The sequence below is a fragment of the Mesoplodon mirus genome (genome assembly GCF_964341445.2).
Source record: "Mesoplodon mirus genome assembly, chromosome: 5".
Lineage (NCBI taxonomy): Eukaryota > Metazoa > Chordata > Mammalia > Artiodactyla > Ziphiidae > Mesoplodon > Mesoplodon mirus.
In genome coordinates, this window is record NC_138980.1 from 88,719,669 (window position 1) to 88,743,540 (window position 23,872).

At 40.4% G+C, this 23,872-nt stretch overlaps 1 protein-coding gene across 1 annotated transcript in view; it reads left to right on the forward strand.

Annotated features, from left to right (window-relative positions):
- SEMA6A (semaphorin 6A) overlaps positions 1–23,872 on the forward strand; it is a 128,315-nt gene that overhangs the window by 91,717 nt on the left and 12,726 nt on the right. Inside the window, exons 13-19 of the mRNA XM_082620614.1 lie at positions 1,644–1,820; positions 2,192–2,332; positions 2,419–2,499; positions 4,703–4,761; positions 7,220–7,240; positions 7,376–7,426; positions 12,814–12,969. Coding sequence (XP_082476740.1) covers positions 1,644–1,820; positions 2,192–2,332; positions 2,419–2,499; positions 4,703–4,761; positions 7,220–7,240; positions 7,376–7,426; positions 12,814–12,969 — 686 coding nt within the window. The remainder of the gene's footprint in view (positions 1–1,643; positions 1,821–2,191; positions 2,333–2,418; positions 2,500–4,702; positions 4,762–7,219; positions 7,241–7,375; positions 7,427–12,813; positions 12,970–23,872) is intronic.

A 23,872-nucleotide genomic window follows, 5' to 3' on the forward strand; every position in this document is an offset into this window, starting at 1 on the left:
TTGAGAACAATCAACATTATACCACGCAGGAGATAACCAACATACTCAAAATATCCAAATCAAGTGTTGAAAATCATTTGCACCAGCTTGGTTATGTTAATCTCTTTGATGTTTGGGTTCCACATAAATTAAGCAAAAAAAACCTTGACCATATTTCTGCATGCGATTCTCCACTTAAATGTAATGAAAACGCTCCATTTTTGAAACAAATGGTGATGGGTGATGAAAAGTAGATACTGTACAATAATGTGGAATGGAAGAGATCGTGGGGCAAGCGAAATGAACCACCAACAACCACACCAAAGGCCGGTCTTCATGCAAAGAAGGTGATGTTGCATATATGGTGGGATTGGAAGGGAGTCCTCTATTATGAGCTCCTTCCAGAAAACCAAACAGTTTCAACAAGTACTGCTCCCAATTAGACCAACTGAACGCAGCACTTGATGAAAAGCGTCCAGAATTATATGATGCATTAGATAATGCAAGACCACATGTTTCTTCAATGACCAGGCAAAAACTGTTATGGTTTGGCCAGGGTTCTGATTCATCTGCCATATTGACCAGACATTGCACCTTTGGATTTCCATTTATTTAGGTCTTTACAAAATTCTCTTAATGGAAAAATTTCAATTCCTTGGAAGACTGTAAAAGGCACCTGGAACAGTTCCATGCTCAAAAAGATTAAAAGTTTTGGAAAGATGGAATTATGAAGTTGCCTGAAAAATGGCAGAAGGTAGTGTAACAAAAGGGTGAATATGTTGTTCAGTAAAGTTCTTGGTGAAAATGAAAAATGTGTCTTTTATTTTTACTTAAAAACCGAAGGCAGATTTTGGCCAACCCAATACTATAATGGCTCTTGCCCATAAGATGGAAACCATGGTATGTAACTTGCAGAAGAATCCATGTTTTCCGGTTCCTGCCACGATGCTTAAGGAGAAAAGGGTATCTGTGGAGTGTTGAACGGCTATGGGATTTCAGAGAAGGAGGATACCCAATAGGACTTACCTAGGCAGGCAATAGGACTAATACCCTTCACCTTTGGCTTTAGGTGGATCTTGTTTGGTTTGTATATCCATTTATTTATTAATATTGCCATTAGCACTCTACCTCCCCATCCTTCAGAACTCTCTACCCCTCTGTACACAATCAGAAAGCTTTCCAGTCCGACATTTTGTTGACAAGTCTTGGCACCTCAGAGGAAGAGTATGGAAAAATGGTAGCTGCTGCTTTTCTTTTCAGTGTTCAGTGAAATGTTAGCTGTGATCGGATAGTGGTTAGTACTTTGCATTGTGAAATATTAAATGAATTCACTTATTATTTCTTCCCCTCTTCACAGCAGACATCAGTCTTTCCTTGTTGTTCATGGAAGGGATAATTGCTGAGTGGTTTCAGATGGTGATGGCTACGTATTTATTATGTAACTTGGCCTCCACACATACATACCTCTTTCCTCCCCTTGGAGCCATACTAATGCTCTACATATGGAAATAAAGGAGCAGAACAGCTTGAGAGCATTATTTATATGCATATATTTTTCTTGAGGTTATTACTAGAAAGCTCTATCCCAACTGTTTGAAGTGGAAAAGGGGACACTTTAATGAAAGACCAACAAAGAGATAAAAAATGTGATCCTGTCATTTTAGATACCGCCTGACCAAAATTGCGGTGGACACCGCTGCTGGGCCATATCAGAATCACACTGTGGTTTTCCTGGGATCAGAGAAGGGAATCATCTTGAAGTTCTTGGCCAGGATAGGAAACAGTGGTTTCCTAAATGACAGCCTTTTCCTGGAGGAGATGAGCGTCTACAACCCTGAAAAGTGCGTAGAATGTTTGGTTCTTTCCTAGTAATTATTTGTTACTTTATTATCTTTTCCATTCAGAGAAATCATGGCAGACTTAGATTGTATGCACTTAGGTGACTTTTAGTATTATTTGTAAAAATCTTTTCATACATTAAAAGCATTATTTTCTTCTTGCTAGTAATGTGTGTGTTTATATAAACACATACATTGTGTGTTTATGTGTATGTGTGTGGGTGCACACATAAGGTTCTGCTTCCCGTTCAGTTGGATCAGATTAAGAGATCTAACCTTGTGCGCTGGGAGGTGGGGTGTAAGGGTGGTGGCAGGAAGAAGAGAACTGACCCAAGAGAGACCGTGAATGATATTATCCTGCCTTATAACATTAGGTGCAGCTATGACGGAGTAGAAGACAAGAGGATTATGGGCATGCAACTGGACAAAGCAAGCAGCTCTCTGTATGTTGCATTTTCCACTTGTGTGATAAAGGTTCCCCTTGGCCGGTGTGAACGACATGGGAAGTGCAAAAAGTATGTATTTGCCCCATTGATCATTAGAAAGTCCACAGTGCTTAGAAAAGAGTCCTAGGTAGCTCACAGTCATCCTCTTCCTACAGAACCTGTATCGCTTCCAGAGACCCCTACTGTGGGTGGGTAAAGGAAGGAGGTGCCTGTGCCCATCTGTCACCTGGCAGTAGGTAAGCAGCCCGAGGTGTGGGAGAGTATAAAGCGGCCTAGACGTACAATTAATTGCGCTCACACACACCACCGCCACTCAGCCTTCTGTGCACAGACCTCATCAATACGACTGCCGGCCGTTCTCCCTCCTTTTCCCATTTCATAGAACGACCCAACATCACGTGGCAGATTTCCAATTGATTAATCATCCATCCTCAGACTAATTAAAAACAGAGAAAAACAACACAGTGGACTTCTAAGTATTCCCTGGAGAGAGGGACGCGATGGTACATGCCTTGATCATCACAGTGCGAGAACAGCCGAGAAAGGGAGCAAGAGGGTACCAATTAGATTAGTGATGTGGTTTGTCCAGCCATAGCAAAACTGGCTCTTCTAATTGACCATCCAGGGCTGAGAAGACACTGTGGAGCATTTGTTAAGCAATGCATTTGTACTGCAAGCATAGTGTATACATGCAATAAACCTCTCCCCTGCACTGAAGAACAGTTGACCCTATTACTCATTAGGTGGTAAAATCAATTCTTGGCATTTCTCCAGCAGATCAGTTAGATCAAGCTAGTCTGCCATGCATGTGATTTTGATGCTTAGAATTGTTACCCTGACTTTAAATGCCTGGATGGTATTAGCTCAAAGGTTTTATGCTTTTACTTCAGTGGATGTGAAATCCAAAATGACATTTGGAAAAATATTCAACGCATATCCTTGACAGGTTATGGCAATTCAAGGAAGGTGCCAGATGGCAGCACAGTTCTTTCTTAGCCATTTCTTCAACTTCCTCTGATCTAAAGGGTGAAAAGAATCGTCCTCACATCACTCTGAGCCTCCTCTCCCATTTGAGAATAGCTAGTCAACAGACAGGAGGGCATATCTGATGACCACCACCTGCATAATTTGAGGGAAAGTATTTCCATATACAGAGCTAATGGTAACTATCAAGTCTGACCTGGAAATTTGACTAATGCAAAGGGTTGACTCACCATTTATTATTAGATCAGCTTTGTGAGTAGCAATATTGACCTACTACAGTGTTAAAGCTTTGCATCTTTTTACCAGAACCTTGAAGTGAAGGAGAAAGGATCATAATGCACAGTGAGGGAAGCTGAGAAATGACCTATCTCCTTTCTTTAGTCAAGGTGTGACCAAAAGTAGGAAGACTGATTTTTAAGAATCATTTTAAAGTCAACATGAGAACATTTCATTGTTCAAAACATGTGGAACTCTCTTTGGAAAGTGGCCTTCAGGGCCTGGTGCATACTGGCTTTCATTACCACTAGAAATCTTTATCCTTTGAGGGGATGAATTTGATTTTTAATACAACATAAAAACACTGGAAAACAAACATGGTGCATTATTAGATCAAGGTGTGACTTTCCAAAAAGTTTTCCTATATGGCTCATAAGTAAACTCTGAAGGCAGTTACAAAACAGGAGTTTCAGTTATGGTGTAGAAAGAAGCGCAAAGTTCCCCCCCAAAAAAGGACAAGACTCCTTTGGAGTATTCCAGTGCGCTTATTTAAAAATCTAAATAGATACTATTAGGATTGATCTTATTAATGGTGTTAATAGTTTATACAGCCCAAAGGTGACCTTATAAGAAGAGTGAGCCTGTAGAGGAGCAGGAGGGCAATACTCCTGAGGACTGGGCCTGGGGCAGGGGTGAACGAAACACCTGAGTGGTCTCAGCAAAATGCACCGCCATGTCCGTCCTCTCAGGGGCCCACATATCCACTGACCATTTGAACACTTTGTTATACAAAGCTACTTCTAAGCAAAGAAACAGATAAAGGTCTAGGAAGGCAAGAGTTGGGGCAAAAGAGAGGAAAATACTTTTTTCTAATTTAGAGACTTCTATATCACTTATGTAAGGAGTGTGTGTTAACATGTAAACTTCTCAGATATTTAAGAAATGCTCAGGGCATCAGAGGCAAAGAGTGATATAGGTAATCCACAAACTAATTAACTCCCTGAATAATACCTGAATTAACTGTCTAAAACATGGCTTCTCTTGGGAGATTCACAAAGGACTCATTTCTGTAAGCTTTGGAGATAAACTTTCGAGCTGTTACCTACTTTTTTTGCACCTGTCACTCAATTTATCAAACTGTGTTAGCTGCTTTAGTTAAACTTAAGATGCATCCTGCAATAGACTCATATCATTGAATTTGTGTCTATCTTTCTTCTCTTCCCTCCTTTTTTTTTGAAGACTGACTTTTGAACAGGACATAGAGCGTGGCAATACAGATGGCCTGGGAGACTGTCACAGTAAGTAGAGTTTTTTATCCATTTGGATATTTATTCTGTAAAAAAGATGCTTTTATAGACTGGCCTAGAAACATGGCCCCACATGTGAAACTGAGGGCAGCTGCCTCTAAAACATGCATAAATAACAGAAATCACCTTCTAAATATCAAAGAAAACAGTGTGTTTTGAAGCCTCTGTTGCCAATGCTGTTGCCATAAATGCTGGCACCTATTTCATTATCATAATGTTGTGGAATAAATTCACTCTAGAGAATGTCTACTACAGCAGGGGAGTAAGTTACATCAGCATTTCCATTTAAAACCAGTTTTGTTGTTTTTAAAGATGTTATTGCCATAATTTTCAGCCAAATAATAAAAAAGACTGATCACTATACTCTAGCTTTTTAATTGAATGGGACTATTTTATTTCTCTTGAACATATCAATTAACAAAATTAATTATTTTTTAAATTAGATTTATGTTTATTACCATTTGCAGTAGAAAAAAATTTCAGAAAGAACCCACTACATACAAGGTGACTCAAAATAACCTTTTTATAAGAACTGACCTACTATACTAATCTCAGAGGCCATTTCAAAAGTTATTACATGCTAACATTTTAGTTAGAACTTTATATAAAGGATCCTGATCAAAGGTCTGCCCAGTTGTCCAGTGATCTGATTAGTATCAATATTCTCCTGAAAATGCTTTATTAATGCTAATTTAGAGAATAATGCCATACTCTTGGAAAACATTTAGTTTGCCATGTTTTAAATGTTGTATGTGATAAATTTCAAGAAGCCTGTATTCAGAATGGCACCAAAAATAGCTCCTAAGGGAATGAAACTATATTACTTCTGATATTTGATTTGATAACGAAAATCATGGATATAACTCTAAATCTTTGAGCCATGAGTCCAGAAATTACAGACTCTAAGGTGCCATTTAATACCTTATCTTTTCTAGAGAACAGACATAATCAAATAAATAGGGCCACAGAGCCTCATCTCCAAATTCTTGGTCATATTTTGTTTGTTTGTTTGTTTGCAAATATATACCGGAAAAAGCTTCTTCTTATGTCTTCACACACAAAATCTGAATTAAGAAATTAGCACAGGGGGCTTCCCTGGTGGCGCAGTGGTTGAGAGTCCGCCTGCCGATGCAGGGGACACGGGTTCGTGCCCCGGTCTGGAAGGATCCCACGTGCCACGGAGCGGCTGGGCCCGTGAGCCATGGCCGCTGAGCCTGCGCGTCCGGAGCCCAAAAGATCTGCTATGTGTGTGCAATGAAACAATTTGATGTTTGATTTGGTGGATCTTGATCATGTTGGTGCCTTATGGCCCCATTTTTAGGGAAACAGGTTTCGGTTGGTATGTATGCCTGAGTGAACTTAATTAGCTGATTTTAGTGAATAATTTTCTCCATATTTTTATGATTCGATGATATAGGCATCTAGGAAAATAGGGGTGTCAATGTGGATTGAATAGGTGAATATATGGAAAATGTGAACGTGTTACTGGCTCTCTAGAGCATCCACTACACCAGCAGGCTTACACCACGCCTGGGTCCTCAGGCAGAGCGCAGGGCAGACCCTCAGGCCCCAGGCCAGAGATTTACTCTTCCGTCTCAGTGGTCAAGCCTCTGTGTTTTCGTGCACTCCGTAACTCGACCCCCACTCCTGCTGAGGCACGTAGGGTGCCTGCTCCGGGCAGGAGGTAATGCCTTTCCTAGCGGCTTCTCTGCTCCTGGGCGCCCACTGGAGCACGACCTACTTCTGTTAGACATATCGAGTCACACACAGGCATTCAAAGGATTTAGATATTTGGTACACAATGACTCTGTAACAGGAGTTTTAGGGGAAATGAGGAAACCATAAAGAGCCAGTGTCAGAGGCTGAGTAGCAGGCTGAGTGAACAAGTGACGTGACCCAGACACACAGCGGGGGCACGCGCGTGCACACACACACACACAAATGTATGTTGCCTGTATGTGTGATTTTTATTTTTGTTAATTTCCTAACTAAAACCCCTGCTTAATGTCCAGAACATTGTGATACTGGACAGTTCCTCGCAGCATGGTTGGGAGGATGAAATGAGAGAGAATGTAAAGAAAAAGTGCTTTGTAAGTGTGGTCCAGATGTCACTCACTTTATCCACATACACATCCCTCTGTATGGAGTAGGGCTTACATATAATCGCAGTTACTGTTCCTTCCACTAACTTGCTTTTTCTCTGCCTCTTGGCAAGAAAGGCATGACTTTGAGGAAGCTCACTTACTTGGGAAAGAGATAGTATAAGGATATGAAATCGGACCAAATATGAAGCATCTTCTATTACAAGCAGAAAGTAAAAAGCACTTACTTAGTATTGGGGATCGTATGTTAGCACAGCTCTGTATCAGCTCCCTCCCACTTATAACGGAAGTCACACTGAGCAGAGTGTAAAATGTTAAGTAACTTACTCCTCCCTTCTGTCTTTCAGATTCCTTCGTGGCACTGAATGGTAAGGAAGATATTACTCATAATTTAATAGCAATGGAAATATATTTGAGAAATCCTGTTTCACTAAACCTCTTGAGTATTTCGAATTTTACGTTTCTTTTTAAATTAATTTTTAAATTCTCATTATTTTTTATAGACATTTCAACTCCTCTACCAGATCATGAAATGTCTTACAACACAGTATATGGTCAGTTTATGGGTTTTTTTTTTTTTTTTCATTCTTTGAGCCATTCATCCTGTGGTAGTTTATAATCTTCATTCCTAAACATCATGGACCAGATTCTTTGCTACTTCAGGGCCCCAATTCACTAAAATTATTCATAGATTTCATGATGCTTCAAAAATTACTCTACCTATATGAGACAACTGACATGTGAGAATGAGTCCTACATTTTTAATCCACAGAACATGAAATATGCCAACTTTAGGGAATTTGGTGAATGCATTTAATGAGTTCTTGAGGGAGAAGAAATTGCTTTTGGACATAAGTACATCCAAGATAAAGGAATAGTGCTTATAACTCATAGGCCATAGCTCCTTAAATGATAGATAATATCATTCCCCAAAATGCTGACTTTCAGAACAATACCCTCTGCAGCGAAATCTATACAGAGTGCAGATACTAAGTTCTTATTAGGCAAAACTTTCCAATATAGCCATCGAAATTTTTTTTTTTTTTTTTTTTCCCCGTACGCGGGCCTCTCACTGTTGTGGCCTCTCCCGTTGTGGAGCACAGGCTCCGGACGCACAGGCTCAGCGGCCATGGCTCACGGGCCCAGCCGCTCCGCGGCATGTGGGATCCTCCCAGACCGGGGCACGAACCCGTATCCCCTGCATCGGCAGGCGGACTCTCAACCACTGCGCCACCAGGGAGGCCCCAGCCATCGAAATTTAATCACACGAAGAGTATGAATATTTAGACCTATCTTCAGTGAAACGTCTTTAAATGTATACAAGGAAGAGTGACGCAGTGGAAATGATGTGCAAACAGGATTTACCCCATTGTTCCTGCTCTGAAATATACAGACACTATATTAAACAAAGCCATTAAGTCCATAAACAGACTATTCTGAGCTCTTTATAAGAAAAGTTAAACTGTAGTTGAAATGTTCCAGTTCCATTTCTCAAAGCCTCCCCAAATGTTTATTAAGGTAAACTATTCGTGTGTTCTTTAAAGATAATGAACAACATATATGTAATGGGCAATTTAAGCTTCTGCATTATAATGGGGACTACAAGCTTCACTGATACACATTTTATAACTTTTATGTTTAAGACACATAACAATAACAGCTCTAGGTCAGTCTTTAAATGTAGAGGTAGGTAATAGAGGAAGGGGACAAAATAAAGAAAAGAAAAAAAGAGGGAAGAAAAGAAAGCAAGGTGGATTCAGGGTTCAAAAACATAGTTCAAGATGGCTACAAATACATCTAATAGCTCTGTGGAAACTCTCACTCCTGTGTCTAATTAGCATAAATAAAAAGCCCCTTTGAAAGTCCTAAAGACTATCTTATAAACTGGGGCTGTGCAGGTAGGGAAAACAATGCCCGGTTTCTCCTGTCGTGAAGTGAGGCAGCATGCAGTAGATGAGCCCACCTTTACCGTCCTCTCATCTATGATGCAAGCCAGAATGTCAAACACCAACAGCTGGAAGAAACATTTCTCAGGAGGCAAGTGTCATCTAGCTTAGCTTGCCTTTCACAAAGGGAACCCAACTTCACATCTGCACTTCTCCAATATCATACTTTGCAATCATTTCCTATAACTGAATAATCTTTATCAGATATTGAGAAATTCAGGTCTTGAATCTAACTGAACCAGTAACCCCAGCATTGATCAACAGTACTACGGCCAATTTTAACTCCCAGGTAATTTCTCATATAGATAGAATAATTAAACCATGGGATGCTCTTTACGAACAAAAGTCACTCTTCAATTTATGGATTTCTCTTACTGCCTTTATAAAAGGAAAGGAACTTATTAATTCCTCCATGTTAACACTTTAAAGAACAATACCCATTCGCTCAGTCAGTGGTTTCTGTGATGAAACTAAAGAAGAGTTGGAATTTTCCTTTCAACTCATGATCCTGTCCCTTTCAGGCTCAATCTCTCTGGGTGTGAAGGGGTTAGATGATTAATTGACCATCAACATGAGGGCTGGTCCAGACAGTACTTACAAAAACAGAGGAGACTTTCTTTTCACAAACTACTGCAAGAGATGCTTATTTTGGAGCTAATAAACCTAGAAGAGATTTAACTCACTCATTTGCAGACATTAGTTTAGTGCTTACTATGTGCCAGGCACTGGATTAGGTGCTATATTTGAACCATCAAAGGAAAAAGCAAATTGCTGTTTTTATGAGCATGGATGTAGACTAGGAAGCCAACCCCGAAGTCCAAAATGCACCCACTGTGTCTAGCTGTGTCCTTTGCATGTTCCCATAAAAAGTTCAGTGGCTGAGTACAGAGTCATAGGGTGACCCACAGAACCAGAACTGCCTAACTCTGAAAAAGGGATCGTTCAATAAGCCATGCAAACTCTCTGTGTGGCAAAAGCTCTGTGCAACACCACTTACATATACAAGAACCCCTTTTTAGTGAATTGGACCCTGATTATCTTCCTTCTCTCATCCTCTCTTGTATTGATTTAGTGTCTCTTCTGTGTCTAATTGGGTACAATCATTGTTAATAGGTTAGAGTAGTTTGAAGGATCTCTAACCTCTAGAATTACAAAGACTTGTAGATATAGAGAAACAATATGATGCATATTAAAATTAACTTTTTAAATCTATTTCTTTGTATATTATAAGAATAATACATCATAAGCTCCACTGATTATAATATGACTTTTCATACTGGATTAATAAGACAAAATTATAGGTTCCAAATTGTTGACATGTAATACCATATCCACAAACGACTGCCTATTTTTGTAGCGTTATTTTGGTTACAGTCTCTTAGGGAATGCACAAAAACAATACAGCCTGTAGAATCAGATTCTAAGAAGGAATATAAGTGATTTCCTTTTAACAGTTGGAGAGGTAATAATAATACACCTCTTTGATTTCAAACTAAGGATGGCTGCTTAATGGTGCTTTTACATGGTAGTTCTAAAATTCTTGAGAATCAGGCATTGCTTTCTCCGACTGTTTGCTTCACCCGTGACACACATTGCCTGTCCTCAAGCATAAGTTTAAAAGATTACAAACCTCATGCTGCTCTATTTTTTTTTCCATTTGAGTACATCAGATGCATGGTTTCTCTAGATTTACATGTAGAATATGGAGATGTGGTGGGTATTAGACTAACACTTCAGCAATAGGCAGGAGCTGATTTCTCACATTTGTATGAAACGTTTTCCTACCTAACTACCATCTGGTCCACATTAATTTCCTCTCATAGCCATAGCTTTCCATTACCAATGAGTTTTCCATATATTTGCAGCATATGGTCCAGGAAATCTTTCTACAGAGAATGTGTCCCTTAGGCATATATTTCCCCTAGATTACCGTACTAAGAAATGTTCTCCCTAAACCATACTTATGGCATTACCATAAAATTGCCCCTTGAACACAGTTAAATTGAAAGTGCTCAAAATGCATATCAATTCAAGTAAAAGAAATTCTTGCTACTTGGAGGAGAGGCTTCTTTTTTTCCTTCCCCCTTTTCTGACTCCCTGCAAAGCTATTTCTAATTGTTTGCTTAGGCTGGGTGCTGAAGTCTCTTAGGTTGACCGTATACTGCATGAGAGCATTGTTGAATTCAAGAGTAGAAAATAGAGGCTATATTTTAGACCTCAAAATAAGCATAAAATAAGTAAAAGAAAGTCTGTATTTCCAATTCCAGGTTAGTAATTTTCCTACCCTTGTTCTCTTACCAGTATTGGGAGATGAGATGTGAAACCCAGAAATATAAAAACAAGAAGTCTAGACACAAGAATTCTTTACTTTTAAATGAATAGTTTTTAGCAGTTGGAGCGAACTAGACTATTTGCAACAAAGCGGATATTTGAAGCTGTGTAAGAGCCAAACAAGCTCTACACAGAAAGGGGCCTCTTAAATGTTACCAAAGCTTTGTGGTAACACTTCAAGTGTGGAGCTTCCATGGAAATCCTATAGCTTAGATAAGCCACTTGGATTGCTTGCTTTTCCCCGCTTTATTCATACACACACACACACGTGTGTATATGTGTGTGTGTATACATAGTATGTAATTTATAGTATTAAAGTCTCCTAGGAATCCAACTTCCAATAATAATTGTAAAAAAGAAGAATGCAGTGCATTCATTATAATCTTTCTTTCTGGTGGCTAGTATCATATTTATCACATATGCTGTGATCACAGCCCAAGGCTGGAGCCACTTGTGAATCTGTCCTACTTTCTACCAAAGGCACCAATTACACATTCACAGTAGTTGCCCTGATGTCTTTTTTAAAAATTGTTCAAGAGGTTGCTATAGGTAAGATGCTTTAATAAGCCAAAGACTCTACTTGAAAATCACAGAGAGGTTATTTTTTATTTCCACCAGAGAGAACAGGTAGTGGGGCTTCTTTAAATCATTGTGACAGTTTAGATCAAAGCACCAGATATGATCTGCATTTAACCTTGTGGAATGATGGGAGGGAAAGCTTAGAAATGTGTTCACAGGAAACATCCAGTTTCTGCCATAACTCCCAACCTAGCCATTCTTCCTCTGGCCTTATCCTATGGTAGGCCACTCTGGATCTCAAAAAGCTCTCCCTTTTTAATCTGAATTGGATCAGTCGGTGTGGCCTCAAAAAACCACCTCTCACTAGTATGAGTCATGAAACCATGAAATTAACTTGGTTGGAATAAGACACAAAAGGCACAGCCATAACAACATGGAGAAGTTGAGGCCTCTGTTCCAGGAAGGAGGGGGTAGGAGCAGATCCCTTTAGAAAGCAGTCACTTCCCCCACAAAGAGGAATGCCTGTGAGGCTGCGTTGCAGCCGAAAACTAGACACATCCTCCATGGGAAAGGCTCAGGGCAGCCGAGTTGTTTGTGACGGGGCAGAGGCTCATCCACTACCCTACACCTGCCCCATCAGTCACAAATGCTGTCCCCAGAGTGGACACGTTCTACCTTAGTGCTGCTATGAGAATACCAAAGAAGGACTCTGATACTTCTTGAGCGCTTACTATGTGTCAGATACTGTTAGGTACTTTCAACATGATGTCACTTTATCCTTCCAACGCTGGGAGGTAAACGACATCATCTCCACTTCGTGCACAGGGAAAACCAACCAAGGCCCAGAGAGCTTAAGTGATTCCCTCAGGCTCATCCAGCAAGCAGCAGAGACAAGATCTGGCCCTTCATCCTCTAACTACAAGTTCAAGGGGTCTTCTGCTGAATCCTACCCACCAGTCTTGTTATTTCTAGGACAATCTCAGGGGTCTTCTGCTGAATCCTACCCACCAGTCTTGTTATTTCTAGGACAATCTCCTTTGAGTCTTTTACAGCCAGCGTGGGTGTCCAACCTCCTGGCCTCTGAGCAAAGGGAAAGCGGGTGTCTCCGGTGATGTTTTCCCTAACTATATTTGTAATGAAAACAGGGCACTCCAGTTCCCTCCTGCCCAGCACCACCACGTCCAATTCGGCGGCTCAAGAGGGGTATGAGTCTAGGGGAGGAATGCTGGACTGGAAGGAGTCACCTGACAGCACAGACTCTTTGGGGGCAGTGTCTTCCCATAATCACCAAGACAAGAAGGGTAAGGCCTTGGAAGTACCTCTTCCTCTGGGGGGAGAGGGAGGGAAAAGTGGGGAGGACTATGGAACTGCTTCCAGCTGAATCATAGCAGCATTTAAGGAACGAACCTCCAACACACTATGATTGAAAGCGTCTCAGAAAAGGCTGCAACCCAATCCTCTATGCTAGGCTTGATCCACAATGATTCCCTGACCAAGGAGAAACCACACAAAACAAATAACACATCCTCTAAGCTTCCTCCACCCAAGAGAGGCATGGCTTGGCCCAAAGCAGATACTGGCTCCTGAGATCCCTTTCCACTCCTCTTAGCTTGTTCAGTGATTTTTGGATCCTCTCTTCCCCCTACAATGGGATGGAATGTGGTGCGGGCTTTGGCAAGTACATGTAATCAAAGTAAAAGCCCGTTTAATCAGTGAATGGAGAAATAGCAGAGTTAAGTCTTTTCTGGCTGGTAGCATCCCTCACTCTCGCATGGTGCTGAATTTGAATAGAGCTGAGGTCCTGAGATGCACTTCATTGCCCTTAGAGGATAACAGCTAAAACAAAAATATGTTATTTAATCAAGCAGAATTGCTATGCATTTAAAATGGAAAGGAAGCTGAACTAGATGAAAGGGACTCTACTGTGAACTGTCCTAAATTCTCCCTGGCTTTCTTTGCTCAACTAGAGACAGGAAATGTCATCTCTTTTCTCGCCATTTGCTGCTTCTGGTAACACATCCTACTTTAGTTGCAGCTGCAACCAAAGAGGCCTTTACTTGTCCAAAAAACAGTCTTGTAAATCAGAGACTGAAAAGCTCAGTTATGTTGCGAGCTGTTTCCCCCCATTCAGCCTTGTTTACTTCTATATGTTTTCAAGAGTTTCATCCAAGCAGGGATTTGAGTCTCAAGGGCAGAGCAGCCACAGTGACCCTTGGAAGACAGTCTCTATCATGTCTTCCCCCAGGGTTTTCTGTATACATATTTCCATCTTTACTTTTAGAGAATGTTTGCTAGGCAGACTCACACACTAAATTTTCATCTTTTTTTTTTTTTTGGCGGCTCATCTCCTGAGAATGTCGTACCTTCTGCTGCTACATGCCAAGCCCAAATTGGGAAGATGTAGCCCTTTTAACTTCTTTTTTTTTTTTTAAGTCTTTACTGAATTTGTTAAAATATTGCTTTTGTTTTAGTTTTCTGGCCTCAAGGCATGTGGGATCTTAGCTCCCTTACCAGGGATCAAACCCACAACCCTGCATCGGAAGGTGAAGTCTTATCCACTGGACCGCCAGGGAAGTCCCTTAACTCGTTCTTTAATATATCCCCTTAATCGATTTTATTATTCTTCTATAACTTCTTACTGTTAATATGTCCTGCCCCAATCTTTTTTTTTTTTTTTAAGTGGCTTTTGTCTCAGCAGCCTCTAAATTGGTAGGATCCCTGCTCTTAACCATCACAAGAAAGCACCAGGCCAATTCGTGATGGGGCACAACTATCACAGCAGGCCACCAGCCCTAGCATGTGCCATTATTTGTTCTGTGTGGCTCCCGACCGCAGATGTGTTAGTCTTGGCCGAGTTCTCAAGAACAGACAATGCAGTAAAAATCACTCTGTATTTGCCCACTGCAACTTTCTGAAAAACCAAACAGCCTTTCCAGTAAAGCATTAAATATGTCAACCAAATATCTAGCTGCTGGTTACAGTCATTTCCTCTTCGCTTCACTGAGACGGATGGCGTGAATTTTCTCCAATCGTTACCTCTCCCGAGGGAGGGAGGTTATCAAAGAGTCCAATTAACACTTTGACAGATCATTTTAAAATTCGGCATTGTTCGTTCTCTTGGGTCTTATTATGAATATTGACAAAGCTGGAAGCAGTCTACAAATTGTCAAACAATGGTGGCAGAGGTGATTGCATGGGTGTTTTAACATGATCACTGTTCTCCTGCTATTAACTCCTTGCCTTGCCCTGTCAAATTTGAGCTTCATTTTTTGACAACTGATTATGTGTGTATTTGATAGGGCAATGACAACGAGTTGTTATGCAGAAACTTCAAAAATAAAAAAGTAATGTAGCTTAATGTTCCTTTTGTCATGATGTTTTATGATTTTAATTTCCATTTTGCTCTGAAGTGTTTTTCTGTTTAATGTTCATGATTTATTTTGAACTTTTGTTTTGCCAAGCACTGTGTGGTATGACTTGGTGATGGCGTTACTCCGTTGGAAAAGTCTTGTTTCTTTTCTGACTCATGATTACGTCCTTTAACTTGACCCAATCTGTGATCCCCTCGCTTCTTTCCATTCCCTGACGTGGCTGCCTTAATGATGTCACATCCGGGTGTGTAGCACCCCCTGGGATGCAAGAGTTAAATGGGGTTTCTGCGGTCCTCTGGTGGGTGCTCTTTTCACTGGGCCGATTTTCTTATGGGAATGTGACATTTGTGTGCCCCAGCTTTAGGAGCTAAATATACTCTGGAACTGTTTGTAGAATACCGCACATTTCCCCACTAAGCAGAAAATGTGTCTGCTGACCAGCTAGCCGAGGAGGAGTCCCATGCCCTTTTCATTTTGGCTGCTGAAAAGAGACCAGTGAGCCAACGAGCCCAGAGCTCTGCTCTGCAGAAATGTCGAGCACCACTGGGTTGATCCCACTCCTGGTCCCAGCTCATCCTCCAAACGGTTCTGCATTTCCAGAGTATGTTTGCTTGCCTTTTTCTTTCTTTTCCTTGCTGTGTCCTTCGTCTTGATTTAATCCTGTGCGTCCCTCACGTTCTGTCAAAGCACTGTTCCTCACCTTGCAACCTAACCCCCTTCTGCTACCATTGTTCTTAGCCTCCCCCTTTCAAAATAATAGACCCGAGCCTCTGCCCCTCTGCGGAACGTTCCAAGGCTCTTTCCTTCTACACTGGGGGTAGCATTCCGATGCTGTACATGTATATATATATATATACAGCCGTACTAACAAAGCGTGAGAAGAGAGCTACAAAGCACACAGAAGTATTATCACAGAAAATGAAGTAATTTTCTCCCTCAGTAACTGGCCTTGTCCTTCATTACCCTACTGGCCTTGTCTAATATCTCTTGTCCTTGCTGCTTTTCTTTAAAATTGCCTGATATCTTTCAAGCCCTAGATTCATTAGTAAAAACACAGCCAACTGCCCTGTTTTATCTCTGGCTCCCTAGATGTCTGGAGCCTCTAGAGCCAGCCCTTTAATCACCAAGTTGATAAATTAGAAGCGGCCCTGGCTACTTCTTTCTTGGTTTTGCCACATTTAAAAATATATATTATTTATTCATCCTATAACTATGGAGGTGGTAATGAGTAGTTACAAAGGGGCTCTAATTACATATGAATAAGAAAGAAAATCCAGTTTATTTTTAGATCTGGCTTGTCTCCCCTCACCCCCCTTCCCACAGCAAAAGAAATAAGAGCTTTCTTTTCTAGGTTAAGCAATACTGAGAATTAATAGCCACTCTTGTGCCTCTTGTTTCTGACCAAAAGTAATAATCTTCCAAAATCTGATTTCCAAGAAGACTGCAAGATAGGTGAGGAAATTAGCCAGGGACAGATCTGCCAAGAGAGCTGTGTAGCATAAATGTCTAATGTAATCATGGACCACTGCCACAAAGACACAAGAATAAATCAGATTAGAAGAAAATCCCCTACTTCAGAGTTTATTTTCTAGAGTTCTTGTGAGCTCTCAAAAAACTGATGAAATAGTCGATATATACAAAAATGTTCCCATTTGATTGGAAATGCCAGAGCTTATATATATGCTTATATATTTCAGGAAATCTTTAAAACAGGATATTATCACATTATTATATTTAGTCAAGAAGATGTCATTACAGACAAGGAAAAGATGTAGAAACAGAATTTAAATTAGAGATCAAATGAATAATTTAATCTAAAATGTACAGCAAATGCTGAATATATTTTAATCAATGTACAAGCTATTTTGTAAGCAATTTTCAGTTTGGGAAATAACATTCCAGTAAGATTCAGAAGGTCTATGAAGAATGATGAGTATACTGGCCACACTGCATAACAATCCTGAATGGAACTGTATAAATCACAGAGTTTATCAACAATCCTCTTTACAGTCAATTATTTATTCCTCAAAGGCATCACAGCCTCCAAGTAGGACATGTCACATCTTACATGAGATGATTTAGATGGCTCAGAGACACCATGGCCTTCAAGAATACTGAATCATGTGGTGGAAAGTTAACACCCCTTTCATTTCTCTTTCCGTCTTCTTGGTTATGTCAAGGCAAAAGTCTCAGTTTGGTGCTTTAACAACTACGGAAACTTTCTACTACCCTTTTGAGAAGAAAGAACAGGCTTTAGATCGAGGGCTTTGCCATGCAGCTGGAGCTAGCTGGAACAAACATTGTTTTGCTTTCAGTTAATTTAATTTTAATGGTTATCTTCTATCTATGAAAAGTGACACTTTTTTCCATTTATGATAATGATATAAAGTTTCCACTGGAAACACACCTTAAAGGTAATTTAAATAAAATATTAAGTAACTACTAATGCAGGAAGTATAGGGATACAGAGGTATAAAAAGTAAATAACATGGTAAGTGAGGCTCATTGATTTCACTAGGACTGTAGCATTGGTAGCTGATGAGTAAAGTGTGGGTAACTCTGGCCTGGAGCAATTTAAAAAGTCCAGTGGTGATTAACCTAAACCAAAACTGTGCTTCTGCCATTTGGAAGAACGAGACTGAATAATGGCCCTACCTTCTGGCTGGGCTCTGAGCGCTGCAGTTATACGACCTGGTGCTCTTCTGATTTCTCTTCCAACTACTGAGCTTTGTGATTAGGGATGAGAAGTTTGGTCAAGTAGGAATTGAGAGTAAAATGGATTTAGACTAAAAAGAGATTAGTCATTCTAGGCTTCTTAAGCATCTGGCGAGATGATTCTCCAGACCAGCAGTGAGCAGCCAAGTGCAGACTGCAGCTCGTTATTTCCCAAATTGTGGCCCAGGGAAAGTTTACCTCCAGCACTTCTGCTTCCCGCCTACTTTTCTGAGATCTGTAAGGACTCTTGGGCTACAGCATGTTCCCCTGACTTGGCAGTAACCTACACTTGATCCTTTTTTCCCTTTTCTCTCTTTCAAACTTTACCTATTCTGAGTCCCAAACCCTCAGAGCCAGGCTTTCTTCATGAACAGGCTAGGAAATCCCATTTTAAGAGAGTATATTTGGTAACAGAGCCTGGTCCAATAGCTTCTGCATTTTAACAGTCTGCAATGCTTAAAATCTAATGGATGAAGGATTTTAAAGCATCTCAGTTCTCCCAATTGGGAAAGTGATTTCTTGGTTCCTATCAAGTCATATGCAGGTGATCTTATTTACAGAGCAAATTATTGTTAATGATGGTAATAAAGGGAGAAAAATAAGATTCTCTTCTTTCCCTGACTCCTAAACTTGGACTGCATTTTCTCTGCCGTTTCTTCAGTAACATTACATAACAAAAATGTTTTCTGAGGAGTCTTCAAGCAAAATTTATTACTGGCTCTACAGCACAGTACTGGCTGCCAATAAGGAGTTAGAGGCTAAACTAGAGATAGACATAGTTCCTGTCCAAGAAGTATCAAACTGCGAGACACATGAAGCACACAAAGACACAAAAATGCACCAAAAAGCCTTTACGACCACTATTGTCTTTGTGAACAAGGCAAAACGGTGCACGGCAGACTTTAGAAAAAGATATTAGACAACTGAAGACAACCTGGCTGATCACATCAAGGACATAGCACTTGGAAATGGCTTCTCTGCTCCTTTAATCGTCCCCTTCAGTGCCAATATTATAGCAGTCACAATATCACTTGACAAGGAGGATGAGGGAAGTGAGTACATCTGGTACAGGACTCATATTTAAAAGTTCTTTGGAAATGCTGGCCAACTCAGGCTCTTTTTTTGTGGGTGTTTTTTTTGTTTTGTTTTTTGTTTTTTGTTTTTTTTGCGGTAGGCGGGCCTCTCACTGTTGTGGCCTCTCCCGTTGCGGAGCACAGGCTCCGGACGCGCAGGCTCAGCGGCCATGGCTCACGGGCCCAGCCGCTCCGTGGCATGTGGGATCTTCCCGGACCGGGGCACGAACCCGTGTCCCCTGCATCGGCAGGTGGACTCTCAACCACTGCGCCACCAGGGAAGCCCCAGGCTCTTTTTGAACATCCTAAGCTTTATTTAAAAAAAAGAATACTTAACTCCATGGTAATATGCATAGCTTTTATCAGTAAAACCTATAGAATCACAGCCATTTTTAAATGTGATGGTAGAACAGGACCGTCTTGGAAGAGAACTCAGAGAAAGGGGTTGAGAGGGGTTCTATTTGATGGGGAAGGGGCTGCTAGCGGGGGGACAAAGGGCTCCAACTTCCACCTAACAATCGACGACTAACTCAACCAGGTAGGAACATGCACAGTCAGGGCCAGGGAACACTAAGAGACAGGGAATGGTTGCTGTTGTTCCAACAACGCTTCTGAATTAGAGTTTCCTTATTTCTGGTTTAGAGGGTTAGAGGAAAGGTATCTTTCAAAGTTCATAAGAAAGTTGGCATCTAAGTTGCTGTTGTTGCTGATAAAGATACAATTCTTGAATTTTAGCCCATTAGTATATTTTTAAATTTGTAAATTGTGCTAAACCTGCCCCATAAAGGCTTACGGTCATTTTTGTTATGCTCTGTTAAGCTATTTTAATCTTCGAAAGTTTAGAGTGAGTCTGAAGAATATTTATGGGGAACCAGTAGAAGCCCATTATTTGGAGGCAGAAGAGTAGGGTTGCTACATAAAATAGAGTGTTCAGTTAAATGTGAATTTCAGATAAACCATGAATAATTTTTTAGTATAAGTATGCCCCACCTACTGCACGGGATATACTTATGCTAAAACATTATTATTTATCTGAAGTTGAAATTTAACCAGGAGTTCTGTATATTTATTTGCTACCTGGCAATCCTACTGAAGAGGTTGCTGATAACTTCTCCAGTGAGTATATAAGATCTAATCTCTAGTCTACATCTACCCTTCAACTCTTAGATAATCTAAAATAACCCATATAAGAGGAATTAAAGTAAAAATTTCATTCTAAAATATTATCATTGTATTTAATTCCAGAGAAATATCACTAAAAGTTGTATATGCGCTTGAAATATGTTAGAGTAATTTAAAAAATTATCACTGAAATCAAGCTTCCAAATGTCACTTTTAAGTGAAGAAGGCTTAGAAATCAAACTGTTCCTAAACAAGGGTATGATTAAAACTACTGTTTCTTTCTAATTTTAATTTAACCTCAGGTTTTTATCAACAGTTATGTAAACTATATGGGGTTATTTTTCTTCTTCAGTTATATGGCTGCCTTTGTTTGTTTCCATTTCTCATTTCCACGACTTTGAAGGATATGAACTGGAATCAGAGCACTAGAAAATAATAGTTAATTTAATAGTTAATTTAATTTAAGAGAAAATGTAATAATGGTAACAATAACCCTAGTCTCAAAGAAAGGCAAAATGGCAACGTTTGTTCACTTCTTTCTTCGTTCATTCAACAGATGTTCAGCAAACATGTGCTACATATAAGCCTTCTGCTGAATGCTACAGTACACACTGATCTGATCCAACATAAGCCCTGCACTCAAGGAGCTTGCAGTTTAGCAGGGGGTACACACAGGTGACATCCTGGTTAGCAGTGGGGCAGAGTGAAGTCTGAGAGTAAGAGAAGAATTCAAAGGGGCCAGAAAAGGGGCTTCCCTGGTGGCGCAGTGGTTGAGAGTCCGCCTGCTGATGCAGGGGACACGGGTTCGTGCCCCGGTCTGGGAAGATCCCACATGCCGCGGAGCGGCTGGGCCCGTGAGCCATGGCCGCTGAGCCTGCGTGTCCGGAGCCTGTCCTCCGCAACGGGAGAGGCCACAAAAGTGAAAGGCCCGCGTACCACAAAAAAAAAAAAAAAAAAAAAAAAAGGGCCAGAAAGGGAATTGAGATTAAAAGTCATGCTAAGGGGTTTTGGCTTTACCTGTAAGCAGTGGGTGATAGGAAGGAAGATGGGTGGTAGGGAAGGAAATACAGAGGGCAAGAGATTGACAGATGACAGATATATAATAAATTGATTATTCAGTCATATTAGGTGGTTAATTGCATGTACACAATAAGCCTGGAAAATGGAATCTTGCATCAATTTTGGATCTAAAGTGTGTTTCCACACATCACTGGCATTTTCTGTAGATGATCCTTGCCAAGCTAAGAGCTCTACCCTAGGTAAAGCCCCAAGTAAGATCAACTCCAGACTCGGCCTTCTCTATCACTTTAGTTAAAACACTGGGGTGCAGGGCACATGGCAGACTTTTCATCCAGAACAGATTTTGAAATTGGTGGGGAGACTGAGAAAGAAATGCCAATATAATCCAGGGTGCCACCATTTATTTTTTTACTAAATTAATATTTCTTTATCACCTGCCAGGAAAGGAATCTATTTGTAGTCTCTGGCTTTTCTTTGAGGCACCCAGGAAAATGATAGATTGTGAGGTCAGGTGCTAGGTTCTCTACTGGAAGACAGGCAAGTTTCCCTGTGAGCGTGTGGCGGGGACGATGCCCACGTGGTCGGCTGTAATTGTTCTTTCAGCAGTGCGGGCAGAGGGGTAGATTTGATCTAATTAATTTTGCATCCTCTTGACAACTTGCTGAATTTATCTAAGGTCTTGATGAGATTATTGTGGAAAGGGTAGAAGGGAAAAAAGTTAAATGTCAGCCATGTAGAAAGCTGCTTCGTCTCCCTGCCTGCCTGAATCTGAACACCAATATTTGAATTTTCTTTTCTAGAGATACCAGTTAAACCTTTTTCTCTTCACCTAACATCATTTTCTCAAAAAAAAATGAAGAACTTAAATTATGATTATAGAGACTTTAATTTTTTCTTTTAAAATCAGCAACTTAAACCTTGGGGTATTAAAAAAATCAATTCACCTTCTAAAAGTGCTACTTACTTTAATCTGTAGCCACTTTTTCAAGCCACATCACCCTTGACATGAATTCATTTTGCTCCCACCCTTTTCCTTCAGTCTTTTTTTTTTTCCATTCCCTCCTATCTTTTGCACAAAAACACACACAAATGACAAAGTTTTCTGACAGCTTAATGGAACTTTCAAGGACTACAGGGACTAGGTTAGGCATGATCGTGTTAACTGAACATCTGGTGTAGTTAAAAATGGGCTCTTTAATTGGTTCAACTGCACTGTGTTCATCTAAAATTTGTTTTGTCCTAACAATAAAATTGTGAAGAGTCGACATATATTTTGGAGCATGTGTGATAATGGGAAAATAATATTAGCTTTGTCTCAAAACTGTCTTTCTGATAGCCTCGTTTCTTGGAGTTAAAAAAAAAATGCTTGTAACACACAAGTTTTATTTTGCAAACCTTGCTGCTCCACCAACAAAGTAGTCTAGCAAGGGCAACAGAGTGGTAACCGGGAAATTTCTTGAGGACAGCCTCTCTTTTCTTGACATTATACATGAGAATGGCCTTAAAAGCTGCAAGAGTTGCTCAGAATACATAATTCATGCCACTGTCATAGAGAGAAAGAGGACAGAAGAGCTGTGTCCACTCGCTGGTCCCAGAGACACAGGCTGTGCAAGTAATAAACAGGTGAAGTCCTGCAAAGCACGTGGACTGCACTGCGGGCCTGAGCAGACCTGCAAGAACGGTATCAGAGGTCAGTCTCCCAGCACTTTAGTGGTAGAAAGGCCCTGGAGTCTACTAGTGAAACTCAGTTGGATAAATTCACATATACTGGGTACAGAGTACACAGCTCTTAATCGGTGTCAGAAAGCTAATAATGGGCGGCATGAAGGTTTGTCATCCTTAATTAGTATTTCTTAAGCTCTTGTAAGTCTACAATTGGGCATTATCTTTGTAAAGAGATTCCTTTTTAACGGGATAACAGGAATTTCCCACTGCAATTATTTTTAAAATTTGTATTTTTTAAAAGATGCACTCTTTTTCAAATATGTATCTGCAATTAGATTTCTTCGCTAAAGGCAGGGGCAGCCATTATGAACTGTACAGAAATAATGGAAGTTCAGTATAGTCACCACTGACAATGCTTTATTAGAAGGGAAAATGTCAAGAAATTTGTAAGGCAGCAAACTGCGTTATGCCTAACCTTTTGGACATATCAGAGCTTGTTGTTTCCAGTCCTATAGCCTCTTATTATTCTTAAATAATAGATAACACTGGACACAATCATCTGACATTTGTTAAGGTAATAAATACACCGTAAGTGATGATGGGTCTTGCACTCCAAGATTTAAAAGCACACAGCAGAAATTTAATGTAACTTAAAATGTCTTATGTAATTCTATGGATTTGCAGACTCAGTACAACTCAGCAGATGTGTAAGCATGGAGCTCCGCTGAGGGCACTTTTGTACCAGGCATTTTTATTACTGTAAAGCAGGACCTTAAGTTGGGGAATGAAACATGAGCTCAGGTCCCTCCTTCCATCCAGAAAAGAAAGGAAAAGAATCTTCCTGAGTTTCTTATTCTCTTGTCTGATCGTGGAGAGGTAAGGGAAAAGATTCCCCTGAATCATTATCAGATGTTGCTTGATGGCTGTGCATTGCTTGAGTGGAGTTGATTTCAAGGTAACATGTGATACAAGCTTTAAAGGAGGCTGCTCTATTCAATAGTGAGTTCCTACCAAGCTTCTGCTTCTTCTGTCCCTGGGACCCAGTCCTGACTGGGCTCTCTAGTACCAACCACACTACCTGATGGCCCCTGTGACAGAGATGGGGAGCATCAGCAATTCCCCTGTCTTTATGCTGAGGCAAATAAAGAGACCATGTGCATTTTTCCAGCAGCTTTTGGCTCTGGCATATTGGGTTGATTCTGTTACAGAAATAGTGGTACAACATTTTAGGCCATATG